Raw genomic sequence first — 24,952 nt, forward strand, 5'->3', positions numbered from 1 at the left:
TATTTGTACTATTTTCTACATTGTAGAATAATAGTGAAGACATCAAAACTATGAAATAACACATATGGAATCATGTAGTAACCAAAAAGGTGTTAAATTAAAATTATTTTATATCTTAGATTCTTCAAATAGCAACTGACTTGATGACAGCTTTGCACAATCTTGGCATTCTCTCAACCAGCTTCACCTGGAATGCTTTTCCAAAAGTCTTGAAGGAGTGCCCACATATGCTGAGCACTCGTTGGCTGCTTTTCCTTCACTCTGCGGTCCAACTCATCCCAAACCACCTTAATTGGGTTGAGGTCAGGTGATTGTGGAAACCAGGTCATCTGATGCAGCACTCCATCAAATAGCCATTCCACAGCCCGGGGTGTGTTTTGGGTCATTCTCCTACTGAAAAACAAATGATAGTCCCACTAAGCCCAAACCAGATGGGATGGCATATCGCTGCAGAATGCTGTGGTAGCCATGTGGGGCAAGTGTGCATTGAATTCTAAATAAATCCGACTGTCACCAGAAAAGCACCCCCACATAATTACACCTCCTCCTCTCTGCTTCACGGTGGGAACAACACAAAGACACGGAGGTTGGAACCAAAAATCTCAAATTTGGACTCCTCAGACCAAAGAACAGATTTCCACCGGTCTAATGTCCATTGTTTGTGTTTCTTGGCCCAAGCAAGTCTCTTCAAAATTGGTGTCCTTTAGTAGTGGTTTCTTTGCCGTATTCGACCATGAAGGTCTGATTCACGCAGTCTCTTCTGAACAGTTGGTGTTGAGAAGTGTCTGTTACTTGAACTGAGAAGCATTTATTTGAGCTACAATTTCTGAGGCGGGTAACTAATGAACTTATCCTCTGCAGTAGAGGTAACTCTGGGTCTTCCATTCCTGTGGTTGTCCTGTCCATTCCTGTGGTTGTCGCAAAAACCATCAGGTTTTTGCGACTGCACTTGAAGAAACTTTCAAAGTTCTTGAGATTTTTTGGATTCACTGACCTTCATGTCTTAAAGTAATGATGGACTGTCGTTTCTCTTTGCTTAGTTGAGGTGTTCTTGCCATAATATGGATTTGGTATTTTTACCACCCCTACCTTGTCACAACAACTGATTGGCTCAAATGCATTAAGGAAAGAAATTCCACAAATTAACTTTGAACAAGGAATACCTGTTAATTGAAATGCAATCCAGGTGACTAGCTCATGAAGCTGATTGACAGAATGCCAAGAGTGTACAAAGCAGTCATCAAGGCAAAGCTGTGGCTACTTTGAAGAATCTCAAATATAAAATATATTTTGATTTGTTGAACACTTTTTTGGTTACTACATGATAGTTTTTCGATATACCAAATCTGGAGTCAACCTGACTTATGTGTTTTAATTTAACCACTTGCCGCTCCAAAATGGTTCATGAGAAGAATATCTTTAAAGTATTTTTAGCTAGCATATGTCCTAACGTGCATCTGTTATATTTCTTTTTAAATTATGCATTCAAATATACCTAACACATTAAAGACTGATGTAGAGTCTGACGTATGGGTCATGAGGAGAAGATGATTCATTTTGAGCAATAGCGTTACATATTCAAACAATGAGTTGTTAATAGTTTGTTTTTTAAAGATATCAATACCAAATTCTGTGATTCATTTTAGGGACGTCCATGATATCTATGACAAGTTTCAAGTTGAAGGGCACTATGGAGTGGATTTACAGTGGTTTAAATGGACACATACCTTTACTACTATTTTGCCATCTTTTGACCAACAGCTTTTCTCAAACTAAGTTAAGACATGTACCATGGGCCTACCTACTGGTGTCATTTGGTCCCAGTGTTCATGAGAATGTATTTTAGCTTCACTGTGAACCCCTAAATGGTTGATATCCCTGACCTAAGACATAAACTCACTCAAGCCAACTAAATTAGCTAGGGCATTTCTATCCTTAGCTGTGTCTCTGTGCTGTGTGTAGTTCCCTCCATCTACAATGTGTGTGTGTGTGTGTGTGTTCAGAGAGGGCGTATGGTTGCTGTGTCCGTCACAGTCACGTAGAAATAGAGATACTAGATGTTGGGGCCACCTTACCTTGTCGTCTTGGTGGTCAAGGAGTTTATCCGAACACTGAGAGGAAGAGTCACTAAGGCTCTGAGCCCTACTACCTCGGGCCCTGCTCCTTCGCTAAAAGGTAGAGAGGAACTTCACGTTACTAGAGTAGACCCAAGCTATATAAATACATGAAAGCTATTTTTTTAAATGACTAAAAAGTAGACGGACAGAAGACCTATGTTAAATAAAGACCAAATAAATAATTTAATTAACATAGTAAAACAAAAATATTAACAAAGACTGATGCACAATCAAAAAAACGACTGCTCCAAATCACCATTTCATGACACAGTCAAATAAATGCACCTCGTTCTATACCATAGAACGGGGACCCTTCCCCTGTTCTACCTCAGACGCAATTTACCAGCAACAGACTATTTCAAGATGACTAGATTTACCACCAATCTATCCAAAGAAAACAAACGTTGAGCTAGACCCATTCTTGTCTACTGTAAGAAAACATTAATCAAGCCTCCCGAGTGGCGCAGCTGTCTAAGGCACGGCATCGCAGTGCTGGAGGAGTCACTACAGATATGGGTTCGATCCCGGGCTGTGTCGCTACCGGGAGACCCATGAGGCGGTGCCCATTTGGCCCAGCGTTTTCTGGGTTAGGGGAGGGTTTGGCTCTAGCGACTCCTTGTGGGGGCTTGGCGCATACGCGCTGACTTCGGTCGCCAGCTGAACAGTGTTTCCTCCGACACATTGGTGCGCTGGCTTCCGGGTTAAGCGGGCAGTGTGTTAAGAAGCAGAGCCGCTTAGCGGGGTCGTGTTTCGGAGGACGCATGGCTCTCGACCTTCGCCTCTCCCGAGTCCGTACGGGAGTTGCAGCGATGGGACAAGATTGTAACTACCAAATGGATATCACGAAATTGTGGAGAAAAATGGGTAAAAGGCACCAAAAAAAAAAAAAATTAAACACCAACATAATTTTTGACCACAAAGAAGAGTATTAATCTCAAAACATAAAAATGTCACTAGTCCCAACAAGACAAAACCTGTGAATGTCACTCATCAACCCATGTAGCGTCTTATGAAATCCCTTCTAATAACATTGGTTTGTCTGTCCTTTATTCATCTCCTCCATGCTGTACCAGCCTAATTACATCAGGCCATACAAAGCCATTCCACAGGTGCAATAGAACTACAAGCATTAATTTTAGGTGCGCGTGTGTACTGAGCAATTATTGCTTTTTGAGGATGGTTCGGGTTCCGGTTCAGTTATTAAAAAATAAATTGAGGTTTTCGATTTAGTGTAGTTGTTGTTTTTTTTTACATTAAATGCATTATGAAATAATGACATTAAAATGATTTGAGCTTTTTAATGAAAATTCCAAAGCAAAAAATGGTCTACATTCAATTGACAAAACATTCCATTGTCCCTGTCTGGTCCACATTGGGTAGACATCAATAGAAAGAGGAAATTACTATGTAATAATAAATATTTCAGTTGTGTATATTACTTAGCTTTTATTGATGACTATTATTTTTCATTCCTTAACCTCTCTGCGCACGGAACCCGGTAGCGGGCTGAAATTCCACAAAATATGGTGATCGCTACATAAATAGTCATATTAAACATTCATGAAAATACAAGTGTCTCACATGTATTGAAAGCCTAGAATCTTGCTAATCCAACTGCGTTGTCAGATTTAAAAAAGGATTCACTGCGAAATAATACGATGCGATTATCTGAGGATAGAGCCCCATAAAAAAAATATATATATTTCAACCAGCACAGGCTAACAAAATAACAAACTGCATTAAAATAAATTGTTTACCTTTGCCGATCTTCATATGTTTGCAATCCCAATGCTCATTGTTAAACAATGAATGATCGTTTGTTTGATAAAATCAGTTTTTATAGCCTAACACAAAACATTTTGTGAACCGCTTGTGTCGTGAATTCCGTCTCATTCCATTTGATGTCACATTCGAGGTAAATTACCCACAAAAAACGTGACCTTTCCAGTCGTGTTTGGTTTTATTGCAATCAACTGGTTTGTTTGTAACACAACCAAACCTGATGGGCCATTTCACGGGACATATTGACTGAAAGAAACCGATTTGAAGACATCAAGTAATGACATCACTGTGCACCAATGATATGACCACTGTTTCGTTAATTGACTGTATTTTAACCAAATGACCACTGATAGTCTTGAAATCTAGCTGGGTAGATAGCCAATAAGCTGAGGTAAACGGCAATATGCAATGGTTATGTGTTGGAAGACCAACCCATGTAGTAAACTCCAGCGTAAAGAGAGTCATTCGCTATTGAAGTTTTATACTGGAAGGAGCTACGCATATTACGCACAGCATTGTTTGGTAAACGCGCAGATCCAGCTGTTTATATATCAATCACTATGGCGACTAAGTCAGGGAAAGCTAAATCGAAGTCTAGATATACAGGTGTACACACAATTTTAGAAGAAATTGATCGGAAAAGTGAGACAGAGATTGTTGTAGGACGATTCATTTAGTGATTCCCAAGTGGAGGAATATTTTTTGAACGGAGAGGACATGTTTTGGACTGGTAAGTTCTTCTCATGCTAATGCCCTTGTTTGAAATTAATAATATAAAATATTATTTGTGATTTTTATTTTAGAAGCAATATATAAAAATGTAATGCAATGAAATGTGAGATGCGTGTGTCTGCCGCCCAACCCCAACCCACATCAAATAGCCTATTTGAGGCTGTTGAGGGGAAGGCAGGCCCACAACAATGGCCAAAGTGAAATGGAGACAGTAGATACAGCTGGTCTGTTGTAATATAAGAAAGAAAGTAGATCTAGCTGGTCTGTCATAATATAAGAGACAGTAGATCGAGCTGAAATGTCAAAATATAAAAGAGACAGTAGATCCAGCAGGTCTATAATAATATATTCAATCTTATGTTCCCTGTACTATATATATACAGTGCCGTGCGAAATTATTCGGCCCCCTTGAACTTTGCGACCTTTTGCCACATTTCAGGCTTCAAACATAAAGATATAAAACTGTATTTTTTGTGAAGAATCAACAACAAGTGGGACACAATCATGAAGTGGAACGACATTTATTGGATATTTCAAACTTTTTTAACAAATCAAAAACTGAAAAATTGGGCGCGCAAAATTATTCAGCCCCTTTACTTTTAGTGCAGCAAACTCTCCCCAGAAGTTCAGTGAGGATCTCTGAATGATCCAATGTTAACCTAAATGACTAATGATGATAAATACAATCCACCTGTGTGTAATCAAGTCTCTGTATAAATGCACCTGCACTGTGATAGTCTCAGAAGTCCGTTAAAAGCACAGAGAGCATCATGAAGAACAAGGAACACACCAGGCAGGTCCGAGATACTGTTGTGAAGAAGTTTAAAGCCGGATTTGGATACAAAAAGATTTCCCAAGCTTTAAACATCCCAAGGAGCACTGTGCAAGCGATAATATTGAAATGGAAGGAGTATCAGACCACTGCAAATCTACCAAGACCTGGCCGTCCCTCTAAACTTTCAGCTCATACAAGGAGAAGACTGATCAGAGATGCAGCCAAGAGGCCCATGATCACTCTGGATGAACTGCAGAGATCTACAGCTGAGGTGGGAGACTCTGTCCATAGGACAACAATCAGTCGTATATTGCACAAATCTGGCCTTTATGGAAGAGTGGCAAGAAGTAAGCCATTTCTTAAAGATATCCATAAAAAGTGTCATTTAAAGTTTGCCACAAGCCACCTGGGAGACACACCAAACATGTGGAATAAGGTGCTCTGGTCAGATGAAACCAAAATTGAACTTTTTGGCAACAATGCAAAACGTTATGTTTGGCGTAAAAGCAACACAGCTCATCACCCTGAACACACCATCCCCACTGTCAAACATGGTGGTGGCAGCATCATAGTTTGGGCCTGCTTTTCTTCAGCAGGGACAGGGAAGATGGTTAAAATTGATGGGAAGATGGATGGAGCCAAATACAGGACCATTCTGGAAGAAAACCTGATGGAGTCTGCAAAAGACCTGAGACTGGGACGGAGATTTGTCTTCCAACAAGACAATGATCCAAAACATAAAGCAAAATCTACAATGGAATGGTTCAAAAATAAACATATCCAGGTGTTAGAATGGCCAAGTCAAAGTCCAGACCTGAATCCAATCGAGAATCTGTGGAAAGAACTGAAAACTGCTGTTCACAAATGCTCTCCATCCAACCTCACTGAGCACGAGCTGTTTTGCAAGGAGGAATGGGAAAAAATGTCAGTCTCTCGATGTGCAAAACTGATAGAGACATACCCCAAGCGACTTACAGCTGTAATCGCAGCAAAAGGTGGCGCTACAAAGTATTAACTTAAGGGGGCTGAATAATTTTGCACGCCCAATTTTTCAGTTTTTGCGTGTTAAAAAAGTTTGAAATATCCAATAAATGTCGTTCCACTTCATGATTGTGTCCCACTTGTTGTTGATTCTTCACAAAAAAATACAGTTTTATATCTTTACGTTTGAAGCCTGAAATGTGGCAAAAGTTCGCAAAGTTCAAGGGGGCCGAATAATTTCGCAAGGCACTGTATCTGTGTATATATATATATATATCTGTTTATTATACCTGTTGATACTCACTTTACAGCAGAAAGAGACTGCTATGGCACCTGGCATCAGCAGCACAATATTGTGTAGAGCTTTGGCAAAGTGGGTGGGGTTATATCCTTCCTGTTTGGCCCTGTCCGGGGGTCTCATTGGATTTTTTTTAACTTATTTTTTTACCCTTATTTAACCAGGCAAGTCAGTTAAGAACACATTCTTATTTTCAATGACGGCCTGGGAACAGTGGGTCAACTGCCTGTTCAGGGGACCTTGTCAGCTCGGGGGTTTGAACTCGCAACCTTCCGGTTACTAGTCCAACGCTCTAACCACTAGGCTACGCTGCCGCCCAGTGTCTCCTGACCCCTCCCGTCTCAGCCTCCAGTATTTATGCTGCAGTAGTTTATGTGTCGGGGGGCTAGGGTCAGTTTGTTATATCTGGAGTACTTCTTCTGTCTTATCAGGTGTCCTGTGTGAATTTAAGTATGCTCTCTCTAATTCTCTCTTTCTCTCTGAGGACCTGAGCCCTAGGACCATGCGTCAGGACTACCTGGCATGATGACTCCTTGCGGTCCTCAGTCCACCTGGCCTTGCTGCTGTTCCAGTTTCAACTGTTCTGCCTGCGGCTATGGAACCCTAAACTGTTCATATTTACTCTTGAGGTGCTGTCCTGTTGCATCCTCTACAACTACTGTGATTATTACTATTTGACCCAGCTGGTCATCTATGAAAGTTTGAAAATCTCAGCCATGTTCTGTTATAATCTCCACCCGGCACAGCCAGAAGAGGACTGGCCATCCCTCATAGCCTGGTTCCTCTCTAGGTTTCAGGCAGGCAGACAACCAACCATCTAACGTTATCTCTGTGCTCCCCATACGGTACGGTCTTTGACCAATTTAGCTAGGCAAGCAGCTAACTGGCTATAACTAGTAGCTGTCCGAGTAAGCTGAAGAGCTGTGTGACAAAATCATTTTACCAGTTCTTCAAAGTAAATAAGGCATACTTTCAAGACTGCTTATTACCAACTACTACAACTATCAATCTAGCAGAACTACCTCTATCCCTCCTGTTGTTGTGTTTATTCCTCTCCCATGTGGTCTGTGTGTAGGCTATGCGTCTCTGTCCAAGCCGGGAAAGAACAGGCGCAATGGATTATGGTCATTGTAGTTAATTACCATGTTTCTCCTCTGAACTAGGTAGAATATTTGCCTAATGAAAAATACAACTCTCTTCAGTCCATGATCCCACATAGTTCTTGATTTGATTTCTCAATACAGAATTGTGCATTGAGCTCACCTGCCCCAAAAAATGGAATGGAATTTGAGTAATTGAACCGACATCGGTCAATTAGTTGTTTAATAACCCAGGGGGGAAAAGTGTGTGTGTGTGTGTGTGTGTGTGTGTGTGTGTGTGTGTGTGTGTGTGTGTGTGTGTGTGTGTGTGTGTGTGTGTGTGTGTGTGTGTGTGTGTGTGTGTGTGTGTGTGTGTGTGTGTGTGTGTGTGTGTGTGTGTGTGTGTGTATTTTCCCCCCTGACAGATGTAGGGGAGGAGCACAAAATCTACAACACAGCAGGGGCTATAGCTCCAAAGTGAAAGAGGTAAAGAGAGAGGGAGAAAGTGTATGTAAGTGAAAGCATTTATACAATGTCTGTGTGGAATGGTGTGTACTTATTTGAATTGGAAAGCATCTCTTTGCCCACTTGTAACCCTAACTCCAGTACCCCTCACCCTCTCCCAGCCCCCAAATTCTAACCCAGCATGGGCTTAGCACACAAAGAACAGGGGGGTGAAGGGGACAAAAGGCCTGGGAGGCAATGCTGATTAGATGGGGGTTGATGGGCGAGGGAGACAGTGGGGCTGGAGGGGAGAGAGGAGTGGGGGAGAGAGAAGTGCTGGAGAGGGGGAAAGAGAGGAGAGGGGTGAAAAAGGAGAGGGAATGGGTTGATGGTTGGAGGGAGAGAGAAAGGGGCTAGAGGTAGAGACGAACGGATGGCTCCAATTTCAACAGTTGTAATTGGCAGAGAAGAATGTCAAGTCATTTAAGAAAGGAAAGGTATTTCCCAGTGTGTGTGTCCATGGCGTGGAGTGCCAGTGTGTGTGTGTCCATGGCTTAGAGTGCCAGTGTGTGTGTGTCCATGGCGTGGAATGTGTGTGTGTGTGTCCATAGTGTGGAGTGCCAGTGTGTGTGTGTTCATGGCGTGGAGTGCCAGTGTGTGTGTGTTCATGGCGTGGAGTGCCAGTGTGTGTGTCCATGGCGGAGTGCCAGTGTGTCCATGGCGTGGAGTGCCAGTGTGTGTGTCCATGGCGTAGAGTGCCAGTGTGTGTAGAGGAAGTGCAGGCCTTCAAAAAGCTTACAGTTTTTGTTCTGACAGACAAGAGGGTTGGGAAGAAAAACTAGATTCCAAGTTTGAGAGATAAGACCACTCTTCTTCCCCCAGCACAGTAAGAACGTTAGAAAAGTATGACAGAATACAGAGAGAAAGATCTTACCAGTTTGCTGTAGTGGTACTTGCAGTAGCCACAGTATTTGACGTTGTCTGCGTCCGACCCTTGCTCCTCACACAACAACCCAGCAAACTGGGCACTGAGGAGAGGAGAGAGAATATGTATCAAGAGAGAGAAGGGGCTAGAGAGAAAAGTGAAAGGAAAAGACAAGAGACAAAAGATGATATACACTGAGTGTACAAAACATTAGGAGGAATGTGATTGTCATTAGGACTTGATGCAGCTGTACATATGATTGATTTATCCATGACGTCTGTATGTGTTTCTGCAATTGAAATGTTGGCGTGTCTACGTCAAAACGTGTTCTTTTATGGTGTATATGTCTGGAAGTTGTTACAGAATGTCTGATATTTGTCTCAAAACATTGTCCCCTCCGCTGCTGTCTTGGTTGGACCAGGTCTCTCTTGAAAAATAGATTTTATCTCAATGAGACTAATCTAATCCTAATCCTATAGCGTTCTGCATTAGCATCAAACAGCCCCCGTGATATGCAGCTTTTCAGGAAAGCTAGAAACCATTATACACAGTTAGTTAGAAAAGCCAAGGCTAGCTTTTTCAAGCAGAAATTTGTTTCCTGCAACACTAACTCAAAAAAGTTCTGGGACACTGTAAAGTCCATGGAGAATAAGAACACCTCCTCCCAGCTGCCCACTGCACTGAAGATAGGAAACACTGTCACCACTGATAAATCCACTATAATTGAGAATTTCAATAAGCATTTTTCTACAGCTGGCCATGCTTTCCACCTGGCTACCCCTACCCCGGTCAACAGCACTGCACCCCCCCACAGCAACTCGCCCAAGCCTTCCCCATTTCTCCATCTCCCTGATGTTCTCCCTGATGTTCTGAAAGAGCTGCAAAATCTGGACCCCTACAAATCAGCCGGGCTAGACAATCTGGACCCTTTCTTTCTAAAATTATCTCCCGAAATTGTTGCCACCCCTATTTACTAGCCTGTTCAACCTCTCTTTCGTATCGTCTGAGATTTCCAAAGATTGGAAAGCAGCTGCGGTCATCCCCCTCTTCAAAGGGGGGACACTCTTGATCCAAAACGCGACAGACCTATATCTAATCCTACCCTGCCTTTCTACGGTCTTCGAAAGCCAGGTCAACAAACAGATTACCGACTCTCAGATTACTCAGATTACCAACAAACAGATTTCTAATCTCACCATACCCTCTCTGCTATGCAATCTGGCTGCCGAGCTGGTCATGGGTGCACGTCAGCCACGCTCAAGGTCCTAAACGATATCTTAACCGCCATCGATAAGAAACATTACTGTGCAGCCGTATTCATTGATCTGGCCAAGGCTTCGACTCTTGTCAATCACCACATCCTCATCGGCAGACTCGACAGCCTTGGTTTCTCAAATGATTGCCTCGCCTGGTACACCAACTACTTCTCTGATAGAGTTCAGTGTGTCAAATCGGAGAGTCTGTTGTCCAGACCCCTGGCAGTCTCTATGGGGGTGCCACAGGGTTCATTTCTTGGACAGACTCTCTTCTCTGTATACATCAATGATGTCGCTCTTGCTGCTGGTGAGTCTCTGATCCACCTCTACGCAGACGACACCATTCTGTATACTTCTGGCTCTTCTTTGGACACTGCGTTTACAACCCTGAAGGCAAGCTTCAATGCCATACAACTCTCCTTCTGTGGCCTCCAATTGCTCTTAAATACAAGTAAAATTAAATGCATGCTCTTCAGCCGATCGCTGCCTACACCTGCCTGCCTGTCCAACATCACTACTCTGGACAGCTCTGACTTAGAATAACTGGACAACTGCAAATACCTAGGTGTCTGGTTAGACTGTAAACTCTCCTTCCAGGCCCACATCAAACATCTCCAATCCAAAGTTAAATCTAGAATTGGCTTCCTATTTCGCAACAAAGCATCCTTCACTCATGCTGCCAAACATACGCTTGTAAAACTGACCATCCTACCAATCCTCAACTTTGGCGATGTCATTTACAAAACAGCCTCCAATACCCTACTCAACAAATTGGATCCAGTCTATCACAGTGCCATCCGTTTTGTCACCAAAGCCCCATATACTACCCACCATTGCGACCTGTACGCTCTCGTTGGCTGGCCCTTGCTTCATACTCGTCGCCAAACCCACTGGCTCCATGTCATCTACAAGACCCTGCTAGGTAAAGTCCCCCCTTACCTCAGCTCGCTGGTCACCATAGCATCACCCACCTGTGGCACACGCTCCAGCATGTATATCTCTCTGGTCACCCCCAAAACCAATTCTTTCTTTGGCAGCCTCTCCTTCCAGTTCTCTGCTGCCAATGACTGGAACGAACTACAAAAAATTCTGAAACTGGAAACACTTATCTCCCTCACTAGCTTTAAGCACGAGCTGTCAGAGCAGCTGCACCTGTACATGGCACACCTATAATTTAGCCCAAACAACTACCTCTCTCCCTACTGTATTTATTTTATTTATTTATTTTGCTCCTTTGCGCCCCATTATTTTTATTTCTACTTTGCACATTATTCCACTGCAAATCTACCATTCCATTGTTTTACTTGCTATATTGTATTTACTTTGCCACCATGGCCTTTTTTTTTGCGTTTACCTCCCTTATCCCAACTCATTTGCTCACGTCGTATATAGACTTGTTTATACTGTATTATTGACTATATGTTTGTTTTTACTCCATGTGTAACTCTGTGTCGTTGTATGTGTTGAACTGCTTTGCTTTATCTTGGCCAGGTCGCAATTGTAAATGAGAACGTGTTCTCAACTTGCCTACCTGGTTAAATAAAAGGTGAAATAAAACAAATGTTAAAATCTGGATAAATAAAGGTACAAAAAAATAATAATTAGGAGGTCCTGCTCTTCCTATGAGAGAATGACCATGTGAATCCAGGTGAAAGCTATGATCCCTCATTGATGGAACTTGTCCACTAGATGTAGATGAAGGGATGGAGACAGGTGAAAGAAGGATTTATAAGCCTTGAGACAATTCAGACATGGATTGAGTATATGTGCCATTCAGAAGGTGAATAGGCAAAACAAAAGATTGTGCCTTGGAACGGGGTATGGTAGTAGATTCCAGGCAGACCAGTTCGAGTGTATCAAGAACTGCAATGCTGCTGGGTTTTTCACGCTCAACAGTTTCCTGTGTGTATGAAGAATGATCCCCCACCCAACGGACATCCAGCCAACTTATAGGAAAGCATTGGAGTCAACATGGGCCAGCATCCCCGTGGAACGCTTTCGACACCTTAGAGTCCACGCCTCAACGAATTGAGGCTGCTCTGAGGGCAAGGGGACTCATTATCAGGAAGGTGTTCGCAATGTTTTGTACAGTGACAGTCAGTGTATATTACATACGAATTGTAGGTATTTGAATGAAGCTCACAATGTAAACATGCATTAATGAAGATGTAGGTATTTGAATGTGGCTCTGGCTCACCATGTGACATGGAAGGCTTGTCGGCAGCCATGTTTGTTACAGGTCATGCAGGCTCCGGTGGCAGCTTTACTCTCTCTGCCCTGGTCCTCACAGATATAACACTTCTACACACACACACACACACAGAGGAAAAAACAGTCACACACAGAAATGTAGGGACACAAACAGACAGAGTGAAGTATGTGTACCTTGTTGTAGCGATCGTGGGGTACAGACTGCAGTACGATGGGTTCCATGGTGGAGACATTAGCAAACTCCACTTCTGGGATGTAGAGGGCACACACCACATGGGCCCAACCTATAAAACACACAGAGAACAAACATCAGCCCACACACTATTACCTATTCAAACACACACCCACACAAATCCCTTTCCATTTCAATCGTGTTAGTGGGAAAGGTAGCTGACGAACTTGAGCAGGAATGGGCAGTGGGCCAGTTGAATGACAAGTCAGATGGTGGTGAATAGTATCTCCCTCCCTCTGTTCTCTCTCTATTCCAGGAACAACAATAAGATTCAACTTACAGTTGAACCCCTGCCCTGCCTTTGACCTAGCCGGGGCGGACACGGGGGATGAGAGGGGGAGGAGAAGAGATAGAGGAGAAAGAGGGTGTAAAAAGGGGATGTTGTTTTGAAGTCCCTCCAAGAATCTGGCAGTGGACCATAAAACAGGGCCATAAAACCATACAGTCTCCATACACACAAACAGAAATTTGCATCCTGCAGCACCAATTCCAAAAAGTTTTGGGACACTAAAGTCCATGGAGAATAAGACCACCTCCTCTCAGCTGCCCACTGAACTGAGGCTAGGAAAAACTGTCACCACCGATAAATCCACAATAATAGAGAATTTCAATAAACATTTCTCTACGGCTGGCCACGCTGCTTTCCACCTGGCTACCCCAACCCCGGTCAACAGCTCTGCACTCCCTGCAGCAACTGGCCCAAGCCCCCCTGCTTCTCCTTCACCCAAATCCAGATAGAAGTCCTGAAAGAGCTACAGAATCTGGATCCCTACAAATCAGCTGGGCTCGACAATCTGGACCCTCTCTTCCTAAAATGATCCGCCGCCATTGTCGCAACCCTTATTACTAGTCTGTTCAACCCCTCTTTCATATCGTCAGATTCCTAAAGACTGGAAAGCGACCACGGTCATCCCCCTCTTCAAAAGGGGAGACACCCTAGACCCAAACTGTTACAGACCTACAGTGGGGAGAACAAGTATTTGATACATTGCCGAATTTGCAGGTTTTCCTACTTACAAAAGCATGTAGAGGTCTGTAATTCTTATCATAGGTACACTTCAACTGTGAGAGACGAAATCTAAAACAAAAATCCAGAAAATTACATTGTATGATTTTTAAGTAATTCATTTGCATTTTATTGCATGACATAAGTATTTGATCACCTACCAACCAGTAAGAATTCCAGCTCTCACAGACCTGTTAGTTTTTCTTTAAGAAGCCCTCCTGTTCTCCACTCATTACCATGTATTAACTGCACCTGTTTGAACTCGTTACCTGTATAAAAGACACCTGTCCACACACTCAATCAAACAGAGCTCCAACCTCTCCACAATGGCCAAGACCAGAGAGCTGTGTAAGGACATCAAGGATAAATTGTAGACCTGCACAAGGCTAGGATGGGCTACAGGGCAATAGGCAAGAAGCTTGGTGAGAAGGCAACAAATGTTGGCGCAATTATTAGAAAATGGAAGAAGTTCAAGATGACGGTCAATCACTCTCGGTCTGGGGCTCCATGCAATATCTCACCTCGTGGGGCATCAATGATCATGAGGAAGGTGAGGGATCAGCCCAGAACTACGCGGCAGGACCTGGTCAATGACCTGAAGAGAGTTGGGACCACAGTCTCAAAGAAAACCATTAGTCACACACTACGCCGTCATGGATTAAAATCCTGCAGCGCACGCAAGGTCCCCTGCTCAAGCGAGCACATGTCCAGGCCCGTCTGCAATTTGCCAATGACCATCTGGATGATCCAGAGGAGGAATGGGAGAAGGTCATGTGGTGGGATGAGACAAAAATATAGCTTTTGTCTAAACTCCACTCGCCGTGTTTGGAGGAAGAAGAAGGATGAGTACAACCCCAAGAACACCATCCCAACCGTGAAGCATGGAGGTGGAAACATCATTCTTTGGGGATGCTTTTCTGCAAAGGGGACAGGAAGACTGCACCGTATTGAGGGGAGGATGGATGGGGCCATGTATCGCAAGATCTTGGCCAACAACCTCCTTCCCTCAGAAAGAGCATTGAAGATGGGTCGTGGCTGGGTCTTTCAGCATGACAACGACCCGAAACACACAGCCAGGGCAACTAAGGAGAGGCTCCGTAAGAAGCATCTCACCTAGCCAGTCTCCAGACCTGAACCCAATAGAAAATATTTGGAGGGAGCTGAAAGTCCGTATTGCCCAGCGTCAGCCCCAAAACCTGAAGGATCTGAAGAAGGTCTGTATGGAGGAGTGGGCCAAAATCCCTGCTGCAGTGTGTGCAAACCTGGTCGAGAACTACAGGAAACATATGATCTCTGTGATTGCAACCAAGGTTTTCTGTACCAAATATTAAGTTCTGCTTTTCTGATGTATCAAATACTTACGTCATGCAATAAAATGCAAATTAATTACTTAAAAATCATACAATGTGATTATCTAGATTTTTGTTTTAGATTCCGTCTCTCACAGTTGAAGTGTACCTATGATACAAAAGACAGACCTCTACATGCTTTGTAAGTAGGAAAACCTGCAAAATCGGCAGTGTATCAAATACTTGTTCTCCCCACTGTATATCCATCCTGCCCTGCCTTTCTAAAGTCTTTGAAAGCCAAGTGAACAAACAGATCACTGACCATCTCGAATCCCACCGTACCTTCTCCGTTTATCTGGTTTCCGAGCTGGTCACGGGTGCACCTCTGCCACGCTCAAGGTCCTAAACGATATCATAACCACCATCGATAAAAAAACAGTACTGTGCACCAGTCTTCATCGACCTAGCCAAGGCTTTCGACTCTGTCAATCACCGCATTCTTATCGGCAGACACAACAGCCTTAGTTTCTCGAATGGCTGCCTCACCTGGTTCACCAACTACTTCTCTGACAGAGTTCAGTGTGTCAAATTGGAGGGCCTGTTGTCTGGATCTCTATGGGGGTGCCACAGGGTTCAATTCTTGCCACAGGGTTCAATAACTTCAAGCATCGGCTGTCAGAGCAGCTTACCGAACGTTGCAGCTGTTCACAGCCTATCTGTAAGTAGCCCATCCATCCATCCAACCAACTACCTACCTCATCCCCATATTTGCTTATTTATGTTTTTCTGCTCTTTTGTACACCAGTATTTCTACTTGCACATCCTCATCTGCACATCTATCAGTCTAAAACTAGATGACAATATCCAAATAATGCTTGACTTGGTATAGGTACCCCCTGTATATTGCCTCATGATTGTTATTTTGTGTTACTTTTATATATTTGTTTTACCTTTATTTAACTAGCCTAGTCAGTGACGAACAAATTCTTATTTACAATGACTGCCTGTACCGGCCAAATCCAGACGACCCTGGGCCAATTGTGCACCGCCCTATGGGACTCCCAATCACGTCCGGTTGTGATACAGCCCGGAATCGAACCAGGGTCTGTAGTGACACCTCTAACACTGAGATGCAGTGCCTTAGACCGTTGCGACACTTGGGAACTCATTTCCCATATTACATTTTTTACTTTAGTCTATTTTGTAAATATTTTCTAAACTCTTGTCTTAAAACTGCATTGTTGGTTAACCTCTTAGAGCTCCCCCTCTATACTGCCCCCGTTGGAGAAAGTGCGTACCCATAGTAAACTGAAAATATTTTTTCCCAAAATTGCTAATATATGCATATAAAAATTATTATTGAATAGAAAACACTAAAGTTTCTAAAACCGTTTAAATTATGTCTGTATGTAAAGTAGAACTCTCAGGGCAGCCTTTCTCCCAAACTCTCTCTTGTGAGGCCCCCACCCTTCGCAGGCAGCTACCGATCCAGGAACAGTCTATCTGTTCAGCGCGATGTCAGCTTTCAAATGGCACGTTCATTGTGAGAATCCCACGAGCCCTGCACGTTTGGCGGGCGAAATTGCTCGTGTCCCTCTGAAAAACAGGCACTCTATTGCGCGCGGACGATTTGGAGTACGTTCTTTTCCATGATCCAGCATTTGAAGCCGGATTGTCTGTTAGCGCTGCTCTTTGTTCTACATGCTAAAAACATCATAAAGCTCGATTTTTCACATTGTTTGACCAGTATAGTGGACATATAATATGTAAATTGGAAGTTGTGATGCGCAAGAGTGCTGGACCAGAAGTAATTTTGGATGCATTTCAGCCGAAGCTGTTAACATGTGCTAATACAGAGACACACAACGTGAAACCAAACGATGTATTGGGTAAGTATGACTCCTCCTACGTCTTCTGATGGAAGAACATCAAAGGTAAGGGAATATTTATGTGGTTATATGGTGTTTCTGTGGACTCCAAACGTAGAGGAGACATACTGCTAATATCTGAGCGCCGACTCATAGTATAGCCCAGTGAACGATGTCTGTAACTTTAAAAATAAATGTAATACAGCGGTTGCATTAAGAAGAAGTGTATCTTTGTAAATATATGTAGAACATATATATTTAGTCATGTTTATTGCTTGTTATCTGACGTTATCTGTCGGAGCTATCATAATTTCTCCTGACATTTGAGTAGCATTTTTTGAAATGTCGTCATTGTAAACAGAGATTTATGGATATAAATGGCATATTATTGAAAAAAAATTAAATGTACTGTGTAACATGTAATATTACTGTCATCTGATGAAGATTTTCAAAAGGTTAGTGAATTATTTATTTTTTAATCCTACTTTTAAATTTTATATTTTCTGGGACAAAATGGCTGCCACTTGCCTTTTGTTTCGGTGGTGATCTAATATAAATATGTGCTATGTTTTCGCCGTAAAACATTTTAGTAATCTGACTTGCTGGGTAGATAAACAAGGTGTTTATCTTTCATTTGGGCCATTGGACTTGTTAATGTGTGGTGTTCCCAAATTGGAACCCTAGTCCCCTTCTGGTTAAGGGCTTGTAAAGTAAGCATTTCATGGTAAGGTCTATTACACCTGTTGTATTCGGCGCATGTGACAAATACAATTTTATCTATAGTGCTGAAGACAGTAGTATGACTGACAACTTTACCAGGACAAGGACTTGCAATTGTCAAGGTCTTTCTAAAAACCTAATCTCTGATGAAGCAAGCTAAATGATAGTGTTTGCCTAGCTAGCTACATGGCAAATGAATAGGAACGTTCACGTATCTAAAATGACATGATTATTGATGTTTACTGACCATATAAAGCTATTACTTGCTGTATAGATGATAGAGCTAAATGTGTTTTGCAAAAAATAATGTGGACACCTGCTCGTCAACCATATCTTTCCAAAATCATGGGCATTCATATGGAGTTGGTCCCCCTATGTTGCTATAGCAACCTCCACTTCTCTGGGAAGGCTTTCCACTAGATGTTGAAACATTGCTGTGGGGACTTGATTCCTTTCACCCACAACAACAATAGTGAGGTTGGGCACTGATGTTGGGCGGTTAGTCCTGGCTCGCAGTCAGCGTTCCAATTCATCCGAAAGGTGTTTGATGGGGTTGAGGTCAGGCCAGTCAAGTTCCTCCACACCGATCTTGACAAACCATTTCTGTATGACCTCACTTTGTGCACATGGGGCATTGTCATGCGGAAACAGGAAAGGGCCTTCCCCCCCCAAACTGTTGCCACAAAGTTGGAAGCAGAGGATTGTGTAGAATGTCATTGTATGCTGTAGCATTAAGATTTCCCGTCACTGGAACTAAGGGGCCTAGCCCGAACCATGAAAAACAGCCCCAGACCATTATTCCTCCTATACCAAACATTAGTTGGCACTACGCATTGGAGCAGGTAGCATTCTCGTGGCATCTCCCGAACCCAGATTCGTCCATCGGACTTCCAGATGGTGTACATTTCATGAAGCTCCTGACAAACAGTTATTGTACTGACGTTGCTTCCAGAGGTAGTTTTGAACTCAGTAGTGAGTGTTGCAACAGAGGAAAGACGATTTTTACATGCGGTTCTAAACTCTGTGGTCCCTTTCTTCCTGGGCACCGAAGACGTGGATGTCGATTAAGGCAGCCCCCGCATCTCTCTGATTCAGAGGAGTTGGGTTAACCTCTCTACGCTAGCGTCCCACCTGGCCAACATCCAGTGAGATTGCAGTGCTCCAAATTCAAATACAGAAATACTCATTATAAAAATACAGAAAATATACAACTATTTTACATAGGATTAAAGATAAACTTCTTGTGAATCCAACCACGGTGTTAGATTTTTAAAATGCTTACGGCGAAAGCATACCGTACAATTATTTGAGAACATAGCCCAGCAGACAAATCATTACAAACAGTAACCAGTCAAGTAGAAGAGTTACACAAGTCAGAAATAGAGAAAATTAATCACTTACCTTTGATGATCTTCATATGGTTGCACTCAGAAGACATTCATTTATTCAATAACTGTTCCTTTTGTTTGATAAAGTCTCTTTATATCCGAAAATCTCAGTTTTTTCTTCAGTAATCCACAGGCTCAAACGCAGTCACAACAGGCAGACAAAAAAAATCCAAATAGTATCCGTAAAGTTCACAGAAACATGTCAAACGATGTTTATATTCAATCCTTGGGTTGTTTTTAGCCTAAATAATAAATATATTTAAACCGGACAATAACGTTGTCAATATAAAAGGTAAACAAGAAAGGCACTCTCTGGAGCACGTGATGCCGCGGAGCTGAGCAGACGTTGACAAACCGAGCTCTTCAAAGTTATTCTATTTTTACCTAAATAACAACGTTGAAACAATATTCTAACATCGGCTGATAAATTGTCAAGTACTTACCTTCCCAAAGAGCCATGGACCTCCGACCGAGAGGCAAGAAGGACGACCAAAACGTCGTTGATTCCCAAGATAACGATAACGCTAGAGCTAGCAAGATTAGCATTAGCCCTCATAACTCTGACGACAGTTCCAGACTGTTGCTCTCAGCAGCCTCTTGCGAGCCTGCAGACATGCTGGCTACTCTCCTCCAGGAAATTCAGGATGGTAACAGAGGTCTTTCTCTGAAAATTGATAAGAAATCGGCTGAACTCCATTCTTCCTTTGACGACCTGAAATCCTCCATGAATGATCTCCTTTTGAGAACGACTGAGGCAGAGCTGCGCATTAGCACAGTTGAAGATACCATCGCTAGACATGACCAGGTCTTGATACAACTGCAAAAGGACAATGCCTACCTCAAAAACAAGGTAGATCAGATGGAGAACCAGAGTAGACTTAGTAATATCCGTGTGGTGGGATTGAAAGAGGACAGCGAGGGCCGTGACCCGGTCCGTTTCCTCACTTAACCTGATCAGGTTCCTCCGTTTCCAAGACAGAGAGAAGATACTGCAACTCGCAAGAGCCAAAGGGGACATCACCATCGATGGAAAGAGGGTCAGCCTTTTCCCAGATATGAGCGCGGATCTCGCCAGACGTCGCAAACAGTTCAGACCTGCCGCCAAAGCACTGAAGGAGAAGAACATCACCGGCTACCTCATCCACCCTGCGCAGATGAAAGTTCAGTACAAAGGCCGAAGCCATCTCTTCAACACACCGGGAGAAGTGCACACTTTTCTCAAAGAACTGAGCAACGTCTGAGCCAGGACGGTCTCTCTGGGGGATAAAATTTGTAAGTCGCTCTGGATAAGAGCGTCTGCTAAATGACTTAAATGTAAATGTAAATGTAAATAAAATGCAGTTTGTTTGTTTTCTCTTATCCGGATTGAACTGCTGGTATCTCCCGGTCACTATAATTGATTTGTACATTTTCAACTAATCGTATCTTCCCGGGGTGAGTTCTATTACATTTACAGGAGAGTATACTTTGGTTTAGTCCATATCTACTGGGCGAAGCAATAAGTGGGCTTAGTTAGGCCCACTGCTTTCCCTCTAATTTATGTTAATCTTTCGAAAAGAGACTCAAGCATCCCTTACCGTGGGCAGTAAATATTCAGCCATAAATATATATTCACAATGTTTGTTTTCAACTTAGAGAGCTCGCAGGTTTTAGTTTACGCCAAGGTTTAGCTAGTAAGAGCAAGATGGAAAGCGAGCAGTTACATATTTGAAACCCAACCTATGCTTAATCCACTAAAATATGTCACATTCAACATAAAAGGTCTTAACAAGCCCGATTAAAAGGAAAAGAGTCTATAAATACCTTAAGAAATTAAAGGCTGACATTGTGTTTTTACAAGAAACACATCTTACAGGCAGTGAACACAATAAATTGAAGAGGGAATGGGTAGGACAAGTTTTTGCATCCTCTTAACTCCAAAGCAAGAGGAACTGCAATTTTGATAAGTAGACACATCCCCTTCTGCGTCAACAACACCATCTCTGATCCCTCTGGCAGGTTTGTTTTGGTGCAGGGGCATATGTTTTATGAGTCATATGAGTCTTGGACCCTATTGAATATTTATGCTCCTAACTTCGATGACCATATGTTTATTCAAAATGTCTTCCTTCAGGTTGCTCAAGCACCACCAGGATGGCTACTGGTTGGAGTAGATTTAAATTTTTGCTTAGATACAGTTCTTAATAGGTCTTCTGATAAACCCTCACTTCTTACCAAAGCCGGCAAGTTCACCATGTCATTCATGAAATATCTCAATTTACTAGACATCTGGAGACAGTTGCACCCACAGGATAGGGACTACTCTTTTTATTCACACCCACACAAGACACACACACGCATAGATAACTTTTTACTTTCGACACAACTGTTTCATAGAGTGTTAGATGTCGAGTATCTCCCCAGATTGCTTAGTGACCATTCTCCTCTGGTATTATCAATCTCCATTCCAACCAAGGTAAATGGAGCATATAGATGGAGACTAAATTCTACACTCCTAAAGCAACCTGAATTTTGTGCATTCATCAAAGAACAGATCAATATTTTTACTTTGACAAACAAACCCTCTGCTCCTGACAGTTTCATTCTTCGGGACACATTGAAGGCCTATCTGAGGGGACAGATTATTTCCTATCCTAAAGGGCTGAAGAGAAAACACGGTGCGGAACTGAATGCCCTTGAATCTGAAATCTCCGAGCTAGAGAAAACCTACCAAATAGGCCCGACTAAAGATCTATACAGGCTTTTGATAAATAAAAAAACTTAAATGTAACATTCTGAACACATATCAAGCTGAGAGGGCCATCACTAAATCAAAACAGCGTTATTACGAGCTTGGAGAGAAAGCTCACAAAGTATTGGCATGGCAACTGAAAGCAGAGGAAAGTAAGAGGACAATTAATGCCATAGAAACTCTCACTAAAGAGATATCTTTCGACCCTACTGAAATTAATAATACATTTAAGAAATACGATGAAGACCTCTACACTTCCCAATAAAGCGATGATCTATCAGAGATCGACTCCTTTCTCTCCTCTCTCAACCTCCCATGCCTGTCAGGGGAAGACAGCGAGCGCCTGAGTGAACACTTCTCAGTCCCTGAATTGTTGGAGGCCATTAAATCCTTACCTTCTAATAAATCTCCTGGGGAGGATGGCTTCCCTCCAGAGTTCTATAAAGAATTTAGGGAGCTGTTGGTCCTCTATCTTATGGAGGTACTTAAAAAAGCCAGGGAAGACAACTGCCTTCCAGAGTCTCTCTCAAGCAGTGATTACTGTAATCCACAAGAAAGGGAAAACCCAGCGAAAGTGCGCCTTCTATAGACCAATCTATCTCCTTAACACAGATTGTAAACTGGTCACCAAGATGCTATCCAAGAGACTGGAGTCATGTCTTCCCCTGTTGGTCAACCCAGATCAGACTGGCTTCATAATTAATAGATTGTCCTCCAATAATCTCAGAAGGTTCTTTGATATAATTCACCTTGCTAACAAAAACAAAATACCTGGTGTCGCAGTCTCCCTCGACGCTGAAAAGGCCTTTGATAGGGTTGAATGGCCATACCTCTTTCGCGTCTTGGAAAAGTTTAGTTTAGGTACCGTGTTTGTAAATTTGATAAAATCACTCTACAAATCTCCTAAAGCTAGGATTGCTACCAATGGGATTACTTCCTCCTCTTTCCCTCTTTATTGGGGGAACAGACAAGGTTGCCCAATTAGCCCCCACCTCTTTCCCATCGAACCGTTGGCTGAGGCTATTAGAACGTGCCCTGACATACATGGCTTTGAGGTGGGCCCCCATACCCATAAATTATCACTTTGCGGACAACGTTATCTTATTTCTAACAAACCCAGAACACTCCCTCGCTCACTTGCAGCCCTCTCTCACTTGCAGATCCTACTACAGTGTTATAGTTCTTTCTCTGGATATCAATTTTGATAAAAGCGAAATCTTACCGTTGTCTGTCTTTGACCATCATACCATCAAGCACAAGTTTCCTTTTGGATGGTCGCCTATGGGCTTCACATATTTGGGCATAATGGTGGATGGTAATCTGAACAACCTCTATGAACTCAATCTGGCCAGTTTGTTGCAAAAGGTAGAGGTTGACCGTTGTAAATGGATGGACCTACCTCTCACTCTACTGGGTAGAATCAATGTAATTAAAATGAATGTCCTGCCCAGATTTCTATATCTGTTTCAATCTCTCCCTATCCCTGTTCCCGCAGCATTTTTTTCCTCTCTCGACAAGCTGACCAGATGGTTTATCTGGCACGGCAAAACCCCTAGGGTTGGCCTGGATAAACTGACCCTTGATAACAGTCAAGGGGGCTTAAACCTCCCCAATTTTAGAATGTACTACTGGGTGCACAGTCTAGGTTTCTGGCTCAGAGGTTTGACAATGGTCCCTCTCCCTCATGGTTGAACATTGAAAAGCTTGAGGTAAATGATGACACTGGGGCAGAATTGTTTTACAAATGGGACAGAAAATCTATAAAAACCATCACAGACAACCCTTTAATCATACATTCTGTCCTGGCATGGTGCAAACTGCATGAGCTGTTTGGACGAGGGGGATTCCTTTCCCCTAAAACCCCTTTATGGAACAATAGATTGATCCCTATGTTTTTCCAGAATAGTAACTTTAGACCATGGTCTGATAAGGGGATCACTCTTCTGGAACATTGTTACGAGGAGGGAGTTCTTATGTCTTTTGATCAGCTGAAACAGAAATACCACTTGCCTAACAGGGACTTCTTTAGCTACCTACAACTACGAAACTTTATTAGGGTGACTCTCAAGGGACAATGGATCCTACCTAAGATGTCACCTATTGAACAACTCTGCCACGCAGACCAACCACTGTTCAAGACCATTTCCCGTGTATACGATGCTCTTATGTCAGGACTAACACTGCCTGGGCTAGATAAACCCCGACTTAGATGGGGAAAAAGATCTGGGTATTGATCTTGATGAGGATCTATGGAGTGACCTATGCAGGGATGGCGTTACATCCACATTGAACTCCAGATACAGACTGATCCAGATTAATTTCCTCCATCAGCTCTATATCACCCCATCTAGACTGCACAAGTTCAACCCAGATATTTCCTCCCTGTGTTTTAGATGTGGCTCAGATGAAGGAACATTCCTCCATTCCACTTGGCAGTGTTCAAAACTACACGGTTTCTGGCAGGGGGTATGCGATACCATATCCTCAATTCACGGGGTTGCATTCCCTTTAGACCCGGAGGTCTGTCTACTGGGTAACTTTACTAACACCAATCTTAGGCAAAGTCATACTATAAAGCTAACAGAAATATTTCTAGCGATTGCCAAGAAATATATTGCCTTGAAATGTAAATTGGATTCCTCCCTGCCAGTTGCAATGTGGCTATCGGAAGTTAATAGTTGTATCCCTTTGGAGAAAATCACTTGCTGCTTGAGGAATAAGTTAAAGACATTTTACAGAATTTGACAACCTTTTATTGACTATATGGAGAATCTCCCCCCACATCTCATTGATTGAATATATATATAATCCTCACAATGTTTCACACGTAATGTATAATATGTAGCCTACGGCAGGTGATCCAATGTCTCGTTATTTTTTATTTTTTTATTGTATGTTTGTTTATATAATTTTTTTGTTTTTTTTGTTACGGTAGTCTGTTACTGTCACTTTGTCCTATCGTTGACTAATATCTTTTCACTTTTGTTTTGGATGTTCTTAATTGGAAAATGCAAAAAAAAGAAGATAAAAAAAAAGAAGAAGAAAGGCACTCTTGGCCGCGCGCATGAAAAAGCTCTGACACGGCAGGGTCCACTCATTCAGACTGCTCTTACTCCCT

The 24,952-nt window shown here is 42.6% G+C and overlaps 1 protein-coding gene across 4 annotated transcripts in view; it reads right to left on the reverse strand.

Moving 5' to 3' along the window:
* The window catches only part of LOC123991263 (protein AF-10-like), an 84,618-nt gene that overhangs the window by 39,437 nt on the left and 20,229 nt on the right, over positions 1-24,952 (reverse strand). For 3 of the 4 annotated variants that reach the window (XM_046292685.1, XM_046292688.1, XM_046292687.1), the window contains 4 exons: positions 12,775-12,884; positions 12,587-12,690; positions 9,143-9,236; positions 2,076-2,168 (listed from right to left, as the gene is read on the reverse strand). In XM_046292685.1, the coding sequence (XP_046148641.1) occupies positions 2,076-2,168; positions 9,143-9,236; positions 12,587-12,690; positions 12,775-12,884 (401 nt within the window). The remainder of the gene's footprint in view (positions 1-2,075; positions 2,169-9,142; positions 9,237-12,586; positions 12,691-12,774; positions 12,885-24,952) is intronic. The other variant, XM_046292689.1, reaches the window with a different exon arrangement.

Source organism: Oncorhynchus gorbuscha, linkage group LG12, assembly GCF_021184085.1.
Source record: "Oncorhynchus gorbuscha isolate QuinsamMale2020 ecotype Even-year linkage group LG12, OgorEven_v1.0, whole genome shotgun sequence".
NCBI classification, from domain to species: Eukaryota; Metazoa; Chordata; class Actinopteri; order Salmoniformes; family Salmonidae; genus Oncorhynchus; species Oncorhynchus gorbuscha.